A 19,902-nucleotide genomic window follows, 5' to 3' on the forward strand; every position below is an offset into this window, starting at 1 on the left:
GGGTCAAGGAGGAATGAGGAATGACTACTTAATGGGTACAGGGTTTCTTGTTGGGGTAATGAAAATGTTCTAAAGTTGATGGTTGGACAACTCTGTACCTATACTAAAAAGCACTGAATTCCACACTTTGAGTGATTACATAGTATGGGAATTAAATCTTAATAAAGCTTTTAAAAAAATTAAAGGGAATAATGGCTATAACCAAAATCTAATTAACAGATGGGTCTTCCTGTAGCACTTCCCTACTTTTGTTTTTGTGAAAAGCACATTTGAGATTTCCCAGAAAGCACTGGGGAAGAAAAGTGGTTTTCTTAGCCATCGCCCCATCCATAGATCCACCATCCAGCTGTCCACCCAACAACAGTCAAACAGAACAGTCCATAGCACATAGCTCCTTCTCCCACATGATTCCAGTCTCCCAAATTTAAGAGCTAACACTAGAATGTCTCCTCTTCTACATTCTTTCTTCTTGGCAGATTGCTATTGTGAAAAATAAGCATTAAAACTCCGAAGGTTTGGTTAAAAGGCAGAGGTTCGCATCCAAAAATAATGTATTCAACATTTTACACCAAAAAAAAAAAAATTCTGAACAAGTTTACCCTCCAGAGGACTACATTTACAATTCTTGCTATTTGGGAAGAAATATTAGCACCTTCCTCACAGACAGAAGTAACCACTCTCTCTTCTATGCTCCCAACACACTCTGTTAATTTTTTTACAACTATTGTTTAACTTACACAAGTATTACCTGTTTATTTCAGAATAATTGAAAATATAAAAATGCAAAAAGAGGATTTAAATTCATCTAGAGATATTACAATTTCATATTTTGATATATTTCCTTCTGGATTCTCTTTCTATATACACTCACTTCAAAATTCCAAGTTACTTACATATAAAATAGATTGATTACTGAATTGGGTCCTTGCAATGTGTCAGAAATTTCCATTAATAGGTGGAGTCTATGCCCTCATCCTTTGAATCTGGGCTGGCCTTGTGACTTGAACAATAGAAGACGGCAAAAGCGATAGTGTGTAGTTTCCAGGCTATGCCTCAAGAGACTTTGGAGCATCTTCTCCCTCTCTCACAATCCCACATCCACCATGAGTACAAGCCTGAGCTAGCCTGTGGGAGAATGAGCGACCACATGGAACTGAGGTGAATTGTCCTTTGCCAACCTGCTACATGACCACATACACACGAGAAAGCCCAGTAGAGATCAACCAAGTTCTGCCCACATCAACACAACTACTCTACCAACGTATAGAACCATGCGCAAAAATAATTATTCATTGTTGTATGAAGCCAAGTTTTGTGGTTGTTTATTACACAGTTTTATTGTGGCCATAGATAACGGACGCAGTATATAATTGTTGTCTAAGCTCTTAGAATCTGACTCCAGCTAATCAGAAAGGGAGTTGAGAAGATTACTGGGAAGCTAACAGGATCATGAAGAGGCTCAGAACCAAGTTTCCCAGAAAATTTTCCAAAACCACATCATAGAGCTGACCTGGTGATTAAACTGCATCTGGCCCTCTTCAAGCTCCAGATGCTATAATTTATGTTGCCTCCAAAACCTCAACTTTGCTGCAACTACACTGTCACCAGACAGATGCCACTCTCATCAGAAATTCAACCTTTCTGACACTGCTGCTTCCAAGAGTTAGAAGCTTCTGCTTCCACTGTTGCTAGAAAATGGATGCCTTCATTACGCTCTTACTTAGAGAAACCTAGGAAGCATTTTTTCTTATAAAAATTAAATCTACCTGATTATAAAATGGGCAAAAGACTTGAGCAGACATTTCATCAAAGAGCTTATAAGGACGTCCAATAAGCACATGAAAAGATGTTCAATATCATTAGCTCTTAGGGAAATGCAAATCAAAACCACAATGAGATACCACAACACCCACGTTAGAATGGATAAAACATAAACCACTGATAATACCAAGTGCTGACAAGGATGCAGAACAACTGAAACTCTTACACATTGCTGGTGGGAATGCAAAATGGTATAGCCACTCTGGAAGATGGTTTGACAGTTTCTCATAAAGTTAAACATACATTCACCATGTTATCCAGCAATCTCGCTCCCAGAATTTATCCTGGAGAAATGAAAACTCATGTTCATACGGAAACCTCTACACAGATGTTTATAGCAGCTCTATTCATAATCATAGAAAATTGGAAACTACCTAAACATCACTTAGCAGGTCAGTAGATAAACTATGGTACATCCACACCATGGAATTTACTACTCAGCAATAAAAAAGAACAAACTATTGATAACGGGTGATGACAATAGGTAGAGCCTGTATGACAGATGATATTTTGTCTTGATGGTAACAGGAACTTCATAACACGAAATTAAATGATGATATTGGTGCTTAAGGAAGGGGGAAGCATGGATTAAAAAGAAGAAAACTCATCATCAAGGAAACTAGTTAGAAGGCCCAGCATGAGAAATGAGGGTCAGTGCCAGTATAGACAAAGAGAAAAGAATAAATATGAATCTTGTGTAGAAAGAGGGACAAATTTTCCCCCATATGGAGGCCATATGAATATAGACTATAAAAGACCAGGAAAAATTAAAAACATTTTCAAGGTTCCAAGGCTGTGAAAATGGTCATCTTGGAAGAAAATAGGAAAGTTTGGAGAAAAAGCTGGCTGTGTTTTGTTTATTCATTTATTTACTTTTCCTTTGATAAAGTATCATTAATCATTTTGAACATTTAGAGTTTGAAGAGCCGGGGGAACCTATAAAGAGAAACATCCTGTAGGCAAATGGAAATACAGGACTAGGATTAAACTGGGGAGTGAAATAACAACTTGCACCTCTAAAGGATAGAAGTGATCGTTGAAACTAAGACACTATATTAGCCAAGCGAACAAAATTGTTGAGAAAACCTATTTCTTCCATTTGACTAAAATTATTTTTGACAAACAAGAATATCCAATTTAACCTACAAATTTCTACCATGAAAGCACATTACAAACATCTGTTTTAGTACCACTCAGTTTTAAAAGAAACCTTATGTTAGATTTACCTTATAAAAGATATTTAATTAGTGAATATCATAGGACATCAACTTTTGTCAACCAAGAAAAATATTTACGTTAAAATCAAGCTCAAAGGTAACAGTATATGCAAGGAATGCAACATAAACCAGGCATATTTTGCTTCTCTTTGCGAAGCACCTCCCAAATCCATACTTTGTTCCCTAGAGATATTAACGTAATTGCCAAGGATACTAGCCAATGGTATTTTTTCCAATGGTATTTATTATAAAACAATCTTGGCAAGTGAAAGAAAACAGCACACACTGCTAATATTTTGGTAGAATTATGTGTTTATTTTAGCACTGTTAACAAGAGAGAAGTAAGCATCAAAAGAGCACAAAGGAATGCTGCTGATGTCAATGAATATTTACTCAAAGCCCAGCTCTTCCTCCCTACTCTGATAGGAGAATGACAAACAGCAGTTTGATCTTGGATTTCTCCCAGCCTCACACATCAAGAAATGCAGCACCCAAAGAAATGCTTGTTCATGGTTCTGGGTGGCAACAAGGACAGACAAAGCAGTACTCTATGAGAGAGCTTCTCATGTGATGGACAGGAAGGGTGGGCAAATCCAAATTACAGAGAGAGAATATGACTGAAGGGCCAATCAAGTCAACCGGTTGCTAGTGAGGTCACTTTACGAGGTGGCTTTCTTCAGTCCCTTAGCCACAGTCTATATCCTCAACAGCTATAGACTGCTGCCCAACAAGCATATGACCATGCTACCACACAGACAGGACAGGAGGATGTGGCTAATTGGGTGAAAAGTATCACCATTAATAGACACATTATACTTTACTAATGTAGATAAACAGTGACACTTGGTGTTCAAATGATATTGGGTGTATTCTTTCCATCATCTCCTTCTAATCATGAGAAAACATCAGACAAACCAAAATCAAGGAAACTACAAAGTGGAAAGGTCATGAAAGACAAAGACTGATTGAATGAGACTAAGAAGCCATGCTAACTAAATGCAGTGTGGGATCCTGGATGGAATTCTGGAAATGAAAAAGGACATTAGTGGAAAAACTGGTGACACCAAGTAAGTTCTGTATTTCAGTTAAAAGCACTGCAGTTAAAGGTATCACCAAAACTACCTTGGTAACAAACCTGCTATCAAGGTTTATTCCTTAGTTTTATAAATGTACCAGGATTATTTAAGACATTAACATTAGGGGAAGCTGGGTGAAGTGTACATGGGAACCCTCTGTACTATCTATGCTACTCTTCTGTTAAGTCAAAAATTATTTCAAAATAAAAAGTTACTGTGTATTTATTGTTTGCCCTGTTCTTTTCATCCTAATGGCTGACTGGGTACAAGATTAACTCATATGCAAAACAACTCCAGAATTCATGACCCACCTTCCAATCATATTGGATAACTTTTAGTTTCTGGACTATGCCCTGCTTGCTAATATTCCGTGCCTTTGCTCATTCTATCTTCTACTTGCCTTCCTCCCCAACCTTGTTCTCTAGACATACTCCTTGTTTTAAGACTGACCTCAAATGTCATATCTCCTTGTTTCCCCAGACAGCGTTTGACTTTCCCTCTTATCCATTCTTACAGCCCCTTCTACAAACCTCTGTTTTAGCTCACATGATAAGGTACTGAATCTAGCTTATATGGAGTGATGGTTGCAAGCAACAGATCTAAAACTATGCTACTGGATTCAAATCGTGGCCCAATCTCTTACCAGCTGTGTAACCTTGAGCAAATCATTTAATTCTCTGTGTCTAATTTTCCTTGTCTAGAAAATGAGGCTAATAACAACTCATGGAGTTGTGAGAACTAAAAGAATTCATGCAAGTAAAGTAATTCTAAGAGTGTTTGACTTAGGTAAGCACCCAATAATTGTTATCTATTGTTATGGTTATTACATGTCTCCCTAGACTGAGGAACTTTGTAACAAGAACCATGTGTATTTACTTTCCCGGGTGGAATTTTCCAAGCTGGATTCAAATCCTACCTTTACCATTTACTGGCTTTGGATTTCCTTGGATTATTGTGAGGATTTAATGATTCAATGCCTTTTAAAGCATTTAGTAAGATAACTAGCTCAAAGCAAGCATTCAGTAAATACTAGTTATTATTATCTTGCTAAACCCAGAGTTTGACACTTAAGATATGCTGAATTGTTTGATGAATGAATGAGTGGATTAATCAGTAAGAATGCAGGATAATTCTTCAGTAACTGATACAGATTATCATTATCAACTAATGATAGAAAAAATTAAATTTCTTCATTTGCAATCCTATGCCTCTAAACTTTAGAATGCCAGGCCCTAACCGAAGATACCTGTTTATGTTGCTCTATGTTTTGTCAACAGCCAGTCATTTGGAAGGCTCTCTATGGAGTAGATAAAAAAAATTCTAAGAACAAGTAGCTTTGCACAAATGATGCTCTTACAGCCAGTGGAGGTTATCTGAGCTGCAGTTATTGACAATCGAAGAATATGTGCAAATTCCCTAAGGGCAGCAGATAAGTCAATATAATAACTCTCATCTAATGAACTACTACCAAAGGGCTAGATGAATAGTCTTAATTTAATTTCTTTGCCTCAACTCTGAATATAATAAAAAAAAGAGGGGGGCTTATTTTGCCATTTACTCATGGACATATGAATTTGACATCTGACAGGAACAAACTACATTCTTTTTGATACAATTTAAAATATAATACACAAATCTTAAAAGCTAAAATGTAAAGGAAAAAATAGACTGTATCATAATTCCTTAACTACTATATATTTTCCTTACAGTTTAAAAAGCCTAAATTTACATCTTACAATTGTTATTTACATTTACTGTAGTATTGTTGCCTCTTTCCCCCTGAAAGCATTATAAGAATCTATGTGTATCTGTCTATGAGAGCACTTCAGAATGAAGTGCATGGAATAAAGTAAACAATAGACTCCTCTGCACGACCCCTCATAGCTCATGGGTCCTAAGTGCACTCAGCAATTGATTTCACAACCTCCTACAGTGAATACAATTATATTCCCCCTAAAGGTGAAGAAACTGAAATTTATACCTCATAAGTAGTGGCCCTGGGATTCGATCCCAGGCTTAGACACCTCCAAATCTATGGTCATATTGCCCTTCAGTTATGCTTTTGGTTAGTTAAGATTGTGGGTGACACTCTAAATGCTGCTCTCCATGAGCCTGTGCTAAAAACTCTGAGTTCAGCTGAGACTGTGCTGGTAAGTTCTGTGCAAGTTCACACTGACCTTGTGCTGCTAGTGATCCATCTCTAGTGAATACTCAGTCATATGCAAGAAGTTACAAGGCAGCTAAAAACCCTGGAAGGAATCTCAGCCAATGGAAAATGGAAACCAATGAAGACATTTTCTAGCTCCCCATCTTTTAGCTTGTGACAGATCGAAGAAGGCCACAAATTCTTTGCTGCTTCTCCCACCAACAGGTGGAATCTATTTCCCTTGCCCTTGAATCTGGGCTGGCCCTGAGACTCACTTTTACCCAATACCATGAGATCATCAAGCAATGAAGAAGCCCAAGCTAGCCACTAGGAGACAGAGGGGCCACATGGAGGAACCCTGAGGCACGAGACATGTAAGTGAAGACATCTTGAACTTTCGAAGCATCCCGGACACCAGTTGAAAGCAGCCAAGTGGGTGAGCCCAGCTGATGCCATGTGGAGCAGAGCTATCTGGCTGAGCCCTGATCTAATTCCTGACTCACAGAATCATGCCACAAAGTTTGCGGGGGGTGGGGGGGGAGGTTGTTATGCAGCAGTAGATAATGGAAACACAGGTAGATCATCCAGAGAGGCATTCTATATGTTTTCCAGTGGTCCTGGTGGAACCTTGGTCATCCCTTTGTCCACAGCTGCGACTTTCATGACACAACCTTACAATGGCATTTCATTCTCCCTTATTCTTCACTCCTGCTTCTTGGAATCACCTCCCAAATAAACTGCACTAACTCAGGTCCTGCCTTTGGGCAAACTCAATCCAAGACATAGAGCTTTTGCCGCTCCTACTTTTTTTCATGGAGTTTTAAAAGCTTATCGTTTCATAGAAATAATTTATCCACGTTGCTCCAACTATATATGGTAATAACCAAGCATTCATTTTTATTTCTAAAGCAAGATGTTACTATGAAGTTAAAAGTTGTATATATAGATATATAGACAGAGAGAGAAAGTACACTAATAGATTGTAATCTAAAACTCTTCAAGAAGTCTTTCCAAATAAAATTTAAAAATTAACCTTTCTGCATTGTAAAAATATTGCGTAGAAACATTTAACTAATGGCTTGGAGGGAGTCTTTGTAGGTATACTAAATTAATTTTCTTCTTGACTATTCAACTTCCTTATTCAATGAACTTTTTAAAATTAATGTTTTTAGAATGGTTTTAGATTTGAATGAATATTTACATAAGCTACATCTACATATATTTATATAAATTAGGAGAGTAAAATACATAGCCAGATTTGAAAGATTTCCTATAAAAGGGATATTTCTAGATGAGGAAAGGAAAACTGGACAATCATGACCCATTGACTCTTCTGCATCTAGCTCCTCCCACAGAGAACCAATACTCCAAGGTTTCTCTTTCCCCTTCTCCATCCACATTTGGGTCTCGGAGTACCAACCTGTCTAATTGTTTCTCAACCCTGAGAGATGACATTACCAGCAATGCAAGCTGAGAATTGATCAGATGCTTACTCACACTTCAGCTCTAGTAGGTGGTATTAACTCACCTGTTTCCATGAGCTATACAGGTATACAGAAACGAAAACATGTTATTTTCCTTGATCCATAGGCCACCCAACTCAATTCACTTCCAATTCCTCCAAAGACATGGATATTCTAGGCTTGGCCTTCTCCTCTTGGCTCCATCATCACATCACTTGAAGGGTGGTTTCTCAGGTTGCTTTTAATTCTAATGGCTCCTGAAGATCTTTGGCTATTTAATAGCTCTGGTGTGACACGGCCAGGCAATTTTTCAAGATTCTGAGTAGTTTTCAAAATCTCTGCCTATTCTGAAAAACAATATTTTTAATAGCTTCTTTGCACTTGCTTCCAACCTGTAGTAATCAGGACACAGAACTTCCACGGTAACCAATCTCAGAAAATCCCAGGCTGGCTATTGACTCTTCCATTGAATCCGCCAGAGCCATGACTACCTCCCTTGTTGCCTCTTCAAGGACAGCATTTAATATATATTAGGCCCGGGCCTACTACGTAACTCTGCTCCTCTACATTTATATTTATGTTTTATTGAAAAGATGATGTAGCAACAACATTGGTATATTTTCTGAAAGTCATAAACACTATTCTTTTTTTAATATTAAAATTCACATAACACAAAATTCACCCTTTTAAAGTGTACAATTCAGCAATTTTAGTATGTTCACCAGGTTGTGCAACCATCACCTCTATCTAGTTCCAGAACATTTTCATCATCCCAAAAAGAACTTGGTATCCATTAGCAGTCACTCCCCATTCCTCCTACTGCCAGCCTCTGGCAATCACTAACCTACTTTTTGTCTCTATGGATTTGCCTATTCTGGGCATTTCATATTAATTTAATCATACAATATCTGGCCATCTGTGACTAGTTTCTTTCACTTAGCATAATATTTTCAAGGTTCATTCATGTTGTAGTATCTATCAGTATCTCATTCCTTTTTATTGCTGAATAATTTTATATTGTATGGATAGACCGCATTTTGTTTACCCATTCATCTGTTGATAGGCATTTGGTTGCTTCTGCTATTTTGGCTATTAGGAATAATGCTACTATGTACATTCATGCACAAGTCTTTGTGCGGACATGTTTTCACTTCTCTTAGGTATATACCCAACAGAGGAATTGCTGGGTGATATGGTAACTCTATGTTTAACTTTTTGAGAAATTGCCAAACTGTTTTTCAAAGCTACTGCATCACTGTACATTCTCACCAGCAGTATATAAGAGTTTCAATTTTTCCATATCCTTGCCAACACTTGTTATTATCTTTTTTATTATAGCCATCTTAGTGGGCGGGAGGTGGTATCTCGTGGTTTTGACTTGCATTTTCCTAATAGATAATGAAAACATCATTCTTTGCCAGCTAACACAATAACTAATTTCATTTTCTCACACATTATATTCCACTTGTTTTGTCATATTGTAACATAGTTACAATTGTAGTCTCACTCTCTTTATCATAAGCAATGGCCCAGAGAAGATGCAGTAAACTTTAGAATAAGACGTCATGCCCCAAAGGTGTATCTCTGGGATTTGGAGAACCACTGCCAGAACACAGACTCCCTCAGTCATTGGCTGGCTTCTGATATGAAACATACTTTCCCTTATGCAGGCACTAGACCGGAATAATTGGAATCCAGCGCTAGGGGAAAATGAGCTCACATTTCTGCAAATCCTGAATGTGTCATGACATGCAGCATAGTCAAAGTGTATTTATTTGAAGGTGGCATCTGGTTGAGCCATAAAGTAGAAATGGAGCTTTCTCAGATAGATATGGGACCAGGTGATCAAGAGCAGAGTAAGAAAGAGATTTTTTTAAAAACTTCTGCAGAGAATCTTTACATTAAATCATAAAATCTGTATCATGAAGCTCAAGGCCCAAACACACTTATTCTTTGCCATCTTCCCACTCTTATACACTGTTCCAGCTGGATTTCTCTAAGTTCTTGAAGCATACTATGTTCCCTCCTAACTACAGCCCATTCCTTCTAGCTGGAACACTGCCTCCCTTCTTTTTGTTTGGCAAAATCCTCCTTTATCCACTGGTTTCAGTTGAGTCATCCAGACCTCCTCAGTCCTTGTATCAGTTTCCTATAGCTGCTGTAACAAGTTACCATAAGCGTCATGGCTTAAAACAATACATACTTATTCTCTTATAGTTCTGAAGGTCAGAAATCTCACTGGGCTAGGATCAAGACGTCAGCAGAGCTGTGTTCCTTCTGGAGGCTCTAGGGGAGAATCTGTTTCCTTGCCTTTTCCAGCTTCTAGAGGCTGCCCCTTTCTTTGGCTTGTGACTCTCTCCATTTTCAAAGCCAGCAGTGCAGTATCTTCAAAATCTCTCTCTCTCTTTCTCACTAATTCTGTCCTCATATCTCCTTCTGTAACTCTGGCTCTCCTGCCTCCCACTTATTAGGACTCGTGATTACATTGGCTCACCTGGATAATCCATGCCAATCTCCCCATCTCAAGATCCTTAACTTAATCACATCTGTAAAGTCCCTTTTGCCATGTAACGTAGCATATCCATGGCTTCTGGGGATTAGGACATGAATATCTTTTGGAGGCCACTATTCTTTCTACTGCAGTCCTCCTGTCATAATGCCACAGCATTCTGAACAAGCGCAGGGATTTATTTATTTGAAAGTATTGCTTTCACAAAAGGGTAAGCACTTTGTGGGGCCATGCCTGTTTGTTCCGCATGCATCCCGAATGTCAAGTGCATAGCCAGGATGCAACGAATATTTGGTGACTGTCCAGCTGAGTGGCCGGTTTGGCTTTGCTTGACCAGATTTCCTAGGGGAAGGGCAGGAGGTAGGCTAAGATTATATTATAAAAGACTTTGAAATGACTGGCTAAGCAGCCACTGTACACAGTGAGTCCCAGCAAAGGTTTTTCTCAGGTAGTTAACATGACTACAATTGTACTTGGAATACAAGGTCCATAAGCTGGATGGGAAGAGAGAGAAACTGAAGACAGGGTGACCAAGCAGGAGGCCACAGCAAATGAGGACCCAAACTAGGCAGTGGCAATGAGAAGGAACAGCTGGAGAGAGATGTAAGAACTTGGATACATTCCACTTCAAATCCTTTCTAGAATGAAGCAAATGAGAAGTAAACACAACAGGATTTGATAACTTATTGGAGAAGACAGGAGAGAAAAAAGAGGGGAGAACTGGAGACATCTCCAGCCTGGTAAAACCAAGCAGGCAGAAGAGCGGTGACACCAACCAAAATAAGGAACACAAAAAATGGAACATGCTCAGAGGAAAGGGGCGACGATCTGTCCTGCTTCAGATATGCAGACTAGGAAGAGCCCAATGGGCATCCTGAGCAGACGTCTAGCAAGAAATCAGAAATAGATGTCAGGAGCACATGCACAAAATCGCAGCAGACACTGAGTTAGAGGTGTCCCCGAGAGGGATGACGGCTGTAGTCACAAAAGTGAATGAGATCGTCAAGGGAGAATGATTTGAAAGAAAAAATGCAGAACCGTGGGGAGGGGTGAACAAAGGCAAGCACAGAGACAGAAGAGCAGGAAGAGACATTAGAGGCAGAGAAGTGGGCAGTGAGGCAGGAATCGAGACTCCTCTGCGTGCGGTGGGGAAAAGAACAAACAGTGCCGTCAGTCCCACCCAGAAGTCCAGTCAAAGGCGGTCTAAGAAGAGCCCTGGAATTCGGGCACTTTTGAGAGAATCGTTTCAGTACATAATTGGGATAGAAAAGATACTGCCAAGGTTTAAGGTGCTCACGGTCACATACTTATTCCAGAAGTTTGGCAGTTTACATTGAGAGTCAAGGATTTCAGGGTGGTTCTCCCTTCAGCTTGTTGTCTGAGTTTGAGCTTAATCCTTTCAGGCCCTCTCTTTAACTGTAAAATAAGTAGGCTACAGCTAGATGCTACCAAGGTCCTTTCTGAGTCTAAAATTGGCTATTTTCAACCCTCACAATTCTGGTGAAAGCTTAATTCCAAGGCATCTGAGAAGAAGTCGTCTTCACATTATTCTCTATGTAAGTTAAAAATCACCTTAGAAACAACTTCTAGCAGACAGATGCTCCAAAAGAGAGCATATGAAAACTGAATAACCATTTTCCATATGGCATTATGCTGATTTCACACATAATTTCTTGTAAAATGCCCTTGTCAATTTCCTGTTTGAAGCTGTCTTACTCTAATTACCTCCTCTTTGGTGACATGGTGGTGAGCCTCTATTTTTAATCACAATATTCCTCTCTGCCCATGTTTTAAATTTTAATTCCAGTTTCCGTCATTACATATTTACCATTCAATTCTTTCAATTCTTCCCTACACATATATTTACACACCCTATTTTTTTTCCTATCCTCAATACCTTTTGAAAAGGGATATTTTTTTCCAACTCAGAGCTTGGTTGATATACACCAGGAAAGAAGAAGAAAATGACAAAGAGTGAAGCCAGAAGCATGAAAGAAAATGGTACTGGAAGCAAAACCTAGAATTCAGTTTCTTGTATAAAGTAGCACATTATACAGGGTTTCTCAACTTTGGTGTTACTGAAATTTCGAGCAGGATAATTATTTGTTGCGGGTCTGTCCTGTGCACTGTAGGATGATTAGCAGCATCCTTGGCCTCTACCCATTAGATGCCAGTAGCACACCCTCTGCCACAGCTCTTGCAATCAAAAATACTGCCAGGGCAAGGGAAAACAGGACTGAAACAAGAAAACAGCCCACTAATTGGGAAAAAAATATTTACAAGTTATTTATCCGACAAAGGGTTAATAATCTCCATAATATATACAGAACTCACACAGCTCAACAACAAAAAATCAAACAACCCGATCAAAAAATGGGCAGGGGACATGAACAGACATTTCTCCAAAGAAGATATACGGATGGCCAACAGGCACATGAAAAGATGCTCATCATCACTAATCATCAGGGAAATGCAAATCAAAACTACACTAAGATATCACCTTACACCTGTTAGAATGGCAAAAATAACCAAAACCAAGTGACAAATGTTGGAGAGGTTGAGGAGAAAAAGGAACCCTCATACACTGTTGGTGGGAATGCAAACTGGTGCAGCCACTATGGAAAACAGTATGGAGATTTCTCAAAAAGTTAAAAATAGAAATACCTTATGACCCAGCCATCCCACTACTGGGTATCTATCCTAAGAACCTGAAATCAGCAATTCCAAGAGTCCCATGCACCCCTATGTTCATGACAGCATTATTTACAATAGCCAAGATGTGGAACCAACCTAAGTGCCCAGCAACTGATGACTGGATAAAGAAGATATGGTATATATACACAACGGAATACTACTCAGCCATAAAAAAGAACAAAATCGTTCCATTCACAACAACATGGATGGACCTTGAGGGTATTATGTTAAGTGAAATAAGCCAGACAGAGAAAGACGAACTCTGTATGACTCCACTCATAGGTGGAAGTTAACATACAGACAAAGAGAACTGATCGGTGGTTACCAGGGGAAAGGGGGTTGGGGAGAGGGCACAAAGGGTGAAGAGGTGTACCTACAACATGACTGACAATAACGTAGAACTGAAATTTCACAAGGCTGTAAACTATCATAATCTTAACAAAAAATTTTTTTAAAAAATACTGCCAGGTATTGCCAAATGTGCCCAGGGTGCAAACTCGCCTCTGGTCGGGAACCACTGATCAATAGAGATCAATCTATTAGGAGTAGTTCAACAGTGCAAGAAAACAATATGCAAAGACGGGAAAGTAATAAATATGGAAGTACTATGCTTCTATGCCAGCTCCCATTTGTTTGTCAGATGCTTGGCATGGTTTCCCCATGCCCACTTCCCCTGAGTATCTGTCCTCCGGCTTGCTTCACTCTATTAATGCATGCCCCACCCCAAGACACCAGAGTGATTTCTCTAAAACACATATTTGATCATGTTACACCCTCATGCTTAAAAATCACCAATTTCCCCCATTCTCTACCACAGAGTTTCTCAACCTGGGCACTCTTGACTTTGAGAGCCAGATGATTCTTTGTTGTAGCAGCTGTCTTGTACATTGTAGCGTGTTTAGCAGCATCCCCAGCTTCTCTCCAACTAGATGCCAGTAGCACCTGCTCTGTAGTAGGCAGAATAATGTTCTACCAAAGTTATCCACATCCTAATTTCTGGACCCTGTGAATGTAGTTAGTTACATGGCAAGGGGAAATTAAAGTTGCAGATGGAATTAAAGGTTGCTAACAACTGACCTTAAAATAATGAGATTATCCTGGATTATCCAGATGAACCCACTGTAATCACAAGAACACTTAAGTGAGTCTGAGGGAGAAGTGACTATGGAAGAGGGTCAAAGAGATGCAACATGGCTGGCTTTGCAGACGGAGGAAGGTGGCCACTACAAAATCAAAGAGAACAGATCCTAGAGCCTTCAGAAGGAACATAGTCTTGCCAACACTCTGACTTTAGCCCGGCAAGAGCTATTTTAGACTTCTGACCTCCCTAACTGTAAGGTAATAAATTTGTGTTCTCTAAGCTACTAAGTTAGGGGTAATTTGTTACAGCAGCAATAGGAAACTAATATATCACCACCCCCAGTTGTGACAACCAAAACTGTCTTCAGACATTGCTAAATGTCCCCTGGGGACAAAGCTGCCTCCAGGTTGAGAGTCACTGCTCTACAAAATGTAGCGGCCAAACTCCTGAGACGTGCACAGTTGGGCTCTTCATAATTAATGCTACCCAACCTGTTAAATATTACTATCCAACACACAGTGAGATACAGCCTATGCTCCAGGCACACCAAACTTCTAACTTCAAAAACACTCTACATCCTTTCACCTGCCTGCATATTTGATGCCAAGAGGTACATTGGAAGGTAGGCAATGTGCTATTGGAATGTGCTACTGGAATGGTAGGCCCTCCTGCCATTTTTTTTCCATGCGCACAGTTAGTTACTATCCCCTAAACATGTGTCTAATTTCTGGTTTCATTAGGTCATTACATAAAAAGCCATGTGGTTGCTACATATATTAAACCTCAGACAGCCTAACTTCCTTCTCCAAGTAAATGATTGCCCTTAGCCCTTCTAAGTCCTCTTCATTGGAAACTGGCGTCACCAACACCTCTGTGTCTTCGCATGTCCACTCCTTTCTCTTTCACGAAGGAATCATTTCCCTTCTTCTTCTTATAAATGACAGTCATCCTTGAAGATCAAGTTCAACTGGTCTCTGCACAGTGAACTTCGAAGACTCCTCAAAGCATGGTGGGTCATCACCTCCACCCTGGTCCCTCACCGTGCTGATCCTTCCGCACTGTACCTATTGGTTGACTCACCATTCTCTTTATTAGACTGTGAGCTCTTTAAGGGCTGACACCAGGTTTAAGCCTCTCTGCATGATTGGTACTGAGAGAAATGCTTGTGCTCAAGAAGTGCTTGTGGAATGAATGAAGAAAAGAATGGAAGTCATGGATAGAGAGAAATCATTTTAATTATGGGTGATCGAAGCTGGAAAACTCCAGGTCAGCTATGAGCCTAATCCCAGCTCTGATTCATGAGAATTAGGAAAACCCCAAGGTTGGAATGAGACCTTACTCCCTTGTCTGTGATCAGAATCAGTGACAGAGATTGGCTGCTAAGAACAAAGTTGAGAAGCATGTACCAATTGTGTCACCATGCACCATTTATCCCTTTGTCTTCTCCCTTTTTCTACTCCACAGATATTCTACCCAGCATATCCATGAATCAGATTTTATTAAAGTAATCCTAAGACACATAGTAAGGAAATATTTAATAGAGTCATAGCTGACTTCGTCTAACACCTCCTGGTTTTAGGCTAAAGAATGGCCATTTGTGAGCTTTGAGTGAGCACAAGGCATAGAGCTACAGGCATTTATGACAGTCCTGGGAGCAGGAGCCATTGTATGAATAATTTAGCTTAAAACCAGAGAATCTGCTAAAAGAACTAAGCAGAAATGGATGTGATCCATCACTGGCTAAACCTGAGTGGAAGTGAATTCTTAGGTTTGCCTTTGGATTCAATGGAAGAAAAACAGAAAAGTTGAACAAACCATAAGAGGTCCATGGAGTGTACAGGCATGGCTCAAGAGGGATCCCCATGGTTTTGGAATTGGAGGAACACCCCAGGGAAACTTTCTGCCAGCTGAAAGCACTTCTCTGGGCACTCACTAGATGGCAAGCATGCGGTGCCACATTCAACTCACTGGTGCAGTGGTTCTCAACTGGGGCAATTTTGACTCCTAGGGGACATTCGGGAGTGTCTGCAGAAATTTTTCATTGTCACTCTGGTGGGGAGGAGTGCTATTGGCATCTAGTAGGTAGAGGCTCAGGGATGCTGCTCAACATCCTACAATGGACAGAACAGCCCCACCACAAAGAATCATTTGGCCATAACTGTCAATAGTGTAGAGGGGCTGAGAAATCCTGAGCCAGTGCAACCGGAAAAAGCACAAGAACCAAATCTGTATGAACCAAATTTCCCCTCTAGGGCCTGTAAGTAACCTTGCAAGGTGCTCATTTGCTGGACTTTTGACATCATTAGTAAAGATTCTCTTTTAGAACAAAGGACCCAGCTTGCTTGCAAGTGAGAAGGACAAGCAGTACTAATGAATGAATTTCCTTGGTTTTTGAGAGGGTTCCAGGCTGTTAAACCTTTGACAGGTACTCCAGGCCATTAAATTCCAGACCCAGGGGTTAGGGTAGGATATCTGGACCTCTACTAAACAAAACCAGCCTTGGACCTTCATGCCAGGATTCCATCCAATTACTCCATGTCTGCTTCAAGAATAAAGGGATCGCACACACACACACACTCATATACACACATGTGAACATTTTATGAGAAAATTTTGTTCTTTCACTAGATGGCTATGTACTTAATTTTAACCATTACAAAGAGGTGAAAGTCACAATAGATGAGCTTGCAGACTGCTGAAATACTGCATAAAACAGCTAGAAGCCACCCAATATTACTGCAATTCAGATACTTGTCCATTGATTGAGATTTTAACAGATAAGAAAATTTCTAACCAGTCATGATTATCTATAGTAGAATGCTTTTGGTCATTACAGCAATGAATGGCATCTGTACACTATATTCCAAGTATGTACTTGGAAAAGCAGGGACATTCTCAATGATGCAATTGGGTTTAAACGTGAATTTCAGCGGCTATCTAATCCAAGAATTTGGCTTGCTTTTGCATTTCTCCCTCTTTCTCTCAACTCCTACAGATTAATCCGATAATGTGTGCTTCTGATATAGAGCGGGAATCCAGCCCCTTCTAGAGACCAAGAGAAATTTAACATTTAGATTTTTGATCCTCTTCCTTGCTTGGGAGAGAATCTCGTCCTCTCTGACTTGACTTTTCTTTCTACTGCCTATCATCTTCAAGAAAATGAGCAAAACAGCCAGCAATGTTTGTTAGTTTTTCTAATCTATACTCCTCACTCAACAGCAGCAGTTACTTTGGCACAGTGACTACTATTTTATCAATATGTGATACTAATATTTGTGATAAATACTGCTGATTTTTCTAAGGCGGTATATTACAAGCTGAAATCTCATAGTTATCTCATGTTTACAGAGCGAGGTATGATCTTGGATGCTATTTTCAAACTGTTTTTCTTGGTTGTGTTTCCTTTATTTAGTCTAAATCTCCAGCAATTACATGGTATTTCATTTCATTTCTGTAATTCTAACTGTACTTTAAAATATTTAATTACAACTGATGGAATCTCCCTTCCCTTATGGAAACAGATCCAAGGCAAATCAATCTATAGAGTTTGTGGACTGAAAGAGATAGGAGTTGTTCATTTTGAAAACAACTACTATTTATTCTCTAAAAGCATGCTGCTTTCCAAGTACCCACCAACTACAGTTTCCCAATAGCTCTGCTCTCCATTCTTCTCAGCCAGAAAGCAAACATTTTAAAGGTACCAAATAGCTCCCTCTGTGTTTCCTATTTATTAATGATTCCTAGTTCATGGATATTTCACTAACTACTAGTTGTCCTTAGTGGGATTTGGGCATATTTCCATGAGCTTTCATAGCCTTAAGCAGAGGGGTTTTTTTCCTCCTAGATTAAACTAGTACTCAGTACCAGAGATTTCTGAAATTATACGTTTAGGAGAGGAAAATATGAAAACTGGAGAATTCTAGTAGTAACTCCCCCCTGCCACCCAAAAACACAGACCTACACACACACACAATCAACACCACCAATCCAGAATAATGTTCCTGAATTCTCTGTAGAACAACCAGATGGCAGACATATTTCAAAATATATTTCACCCAATCCTTACAAACAGCATAGAAATAGACCATTTGAGTTCCAAAAAATATCAACACTGGGTGAAGGGATCAGAGGACCCTTTGAAATCGCCTGCAGCACAAACAGGACAGGAGAACACCATCTCTTCCTCCAGCTCCCACCACTGCTCCAAAGTGGAGCCAAGAAGTGCTAACAAGACACACGCGGGTGGCCGCTAGGGACGTCCCATTTCCAGGCACCATTTAACCAGCCAAAGAGGAACAGCCACACCATAGAAACCTCTCAACGGGTCCCTGGCTCTGTAAATGTGATGGAATTAAAGAACTGCCCAGGTGTCCAGCCTTGGGGACGCGCGGCACCGGACCCTACCTCGGACTTCCACACGATGTAGGGTTGGCCGTGGCTGTTAGGTGGGGACTGGAACTTTCTCTGCTGGAGCCACCTCCTGGGAGAAGCGAAGATGCCGTTGGGGCCTCCCCCAGAGGAGCACAGGATGGCGCTGCGGCCACTGCCCGGCCCTGACAAGACCGAAGGCAGGTCCCAGGCCATGCTCTTCTTGAGGCCGCTGCGACCCAGGGAGACCTCATAGTCAAAGTGGAAGCTGCCAGACGGCGACTTCTCCTGCGGGGTGCTGGGCGTGGAGAAGGATGAGCAGAGGGGTCTAGGGGGCGGGAGTCTGTTGGCCCGGGGGGGTGGGCCCCGGGGAGAGGACGCTGATCGGGGGCCGAGACCCTCGGCTGGGGCCAGCGGGGAGCAGAGGCGGCCCCCAGTGGCCCCCCGCGAGCCGCCCTCCGCGCCCGCCTCGCCCCCGCAGCCGCCGATCAGGGCTGGGTCTAGGCTGCGGGTCTGGCGCAGCTTCCTCTTGGAAAAGCCCTTGGCCGAGGCCGCGCCGCCCGAGGCCGGTGAAGAGCAGGAGAAGACACTGTGGAGCAGGCTCTGCGCGGACATCTCGTCGGGGCTGTGCCCGAGGGCCACCTTCTTCCCGCTTTCGGAACGCTGGCGATTTGGGGCCCAGAAAGAAGGGGGGCTCAGGCGAGGCTGCCAGGCGGGGCCAGCCAGAGGCTCGCTGAGGGCGGTGGAGGGCAGCGCCCGGCTCACGCGCCACTAGCGCGCTCCAAGTACCCTCGCGGGGGCAGAAGCAGGAAATCCATCACCAGCCTTCTAGGAAAAGGGGTCGGGGGGCCTCTTGCGCTCGCTAGAACCTTCCCTCGGAGCTCAAGTCGCGAAGTGGGTAAGCAAGAGAAGGAAGGTCAGGCGCTCGCTCAGTTCCCAGCTCCAACCCGCCAGCGCCACTCCCCCTTCCCAGCCAAGGCAGGAGATGCCGCGCTCCCGCTCGCTGGCTTTGGACAGCCTCGAAGTCTCCAGCAAGCTCCTCCTCGCGCCCTGAGGACGGTCCCGAGGGCTGGGGAGGAGGCCTCCTGGGCGTGCGCCCAGGGCGCGTCCGTCGCGCTCCCCGCGCTGCGAGAGCGACTTCCTCCGGCGCTGGAGCTGCGCGCCCGAGCTGCGCCCCGGGTGCCCCGTCGCCGTATCCAGGCCCCTGAAACAGCGCCTCTGGCCTCCACTTGGCTGCTGCGCCCACTCCTCTGACTGGCTAGGCGCAAGGGTGTCTCCAAGTTCCAGGTTCCCGTGGGATGCCAGTCTTGCTACAAAGTAGGGACACGGAGAGCTCTGCGCCCAGGGCCTTCCAAGGGCTGAGTGGCTACGGTGGGAGAGAATTCCTGGCTACGCTCAGGGAGCTAAGGAGAGAACCCCAGGGGTGGGTGCCCATGCCCCGCCGGAGAGGGGCTCCTGATATTCGCAGCCCTGCCTTGGGCCCAGGGCAGGCGCGGAGATGTCCCCGCACGCTCTCACTAGAGGCAG

General features: G+C 41.9%; 1 protein-coding gene across 2 annotated transcripts in view; it reads right to left on the reverse strand.

Moving 5' to 3' along the window:
* The window catches only part of ARHGAP6 (Rho GTPase activating protein 6), a 462,138-nt gene extending 442,820 nt beyond the window's left edge, over nt 1-19,318 (reverse strand). For both annotated transcript variants that reach the window (XM_070257112.1, XM_023633891.2), the window contains exon 1: nt 18,412-19,318. In XM_070257112.1, the coding sequence (XP_070113213.1) occupies nt 18,412-18,990 (579 nt within the window). In that variant the 5' untranslated portion in view covers nt 18,991-19,318. The remainder of the gene's footprint in view (nt 1-18,411) is intronic.
* Between the last annotated feature and the right edge of the window lie 584 nt (nt 19,319-19,902).

Source organism: Equus caballus, chromosome X (genome assembly GCF_041296265.1).
Source record: "Equus caballus isolate H_3958 breed thoroughbred chromosome X, TB-T2T, whole genome shotgun sequence".
Taxonomy (NCBI): Eukaryota; Metazoa; Chordata; class Mammalia; order Perissodactyla; family Equidae; genus Equus; species Equus caballus.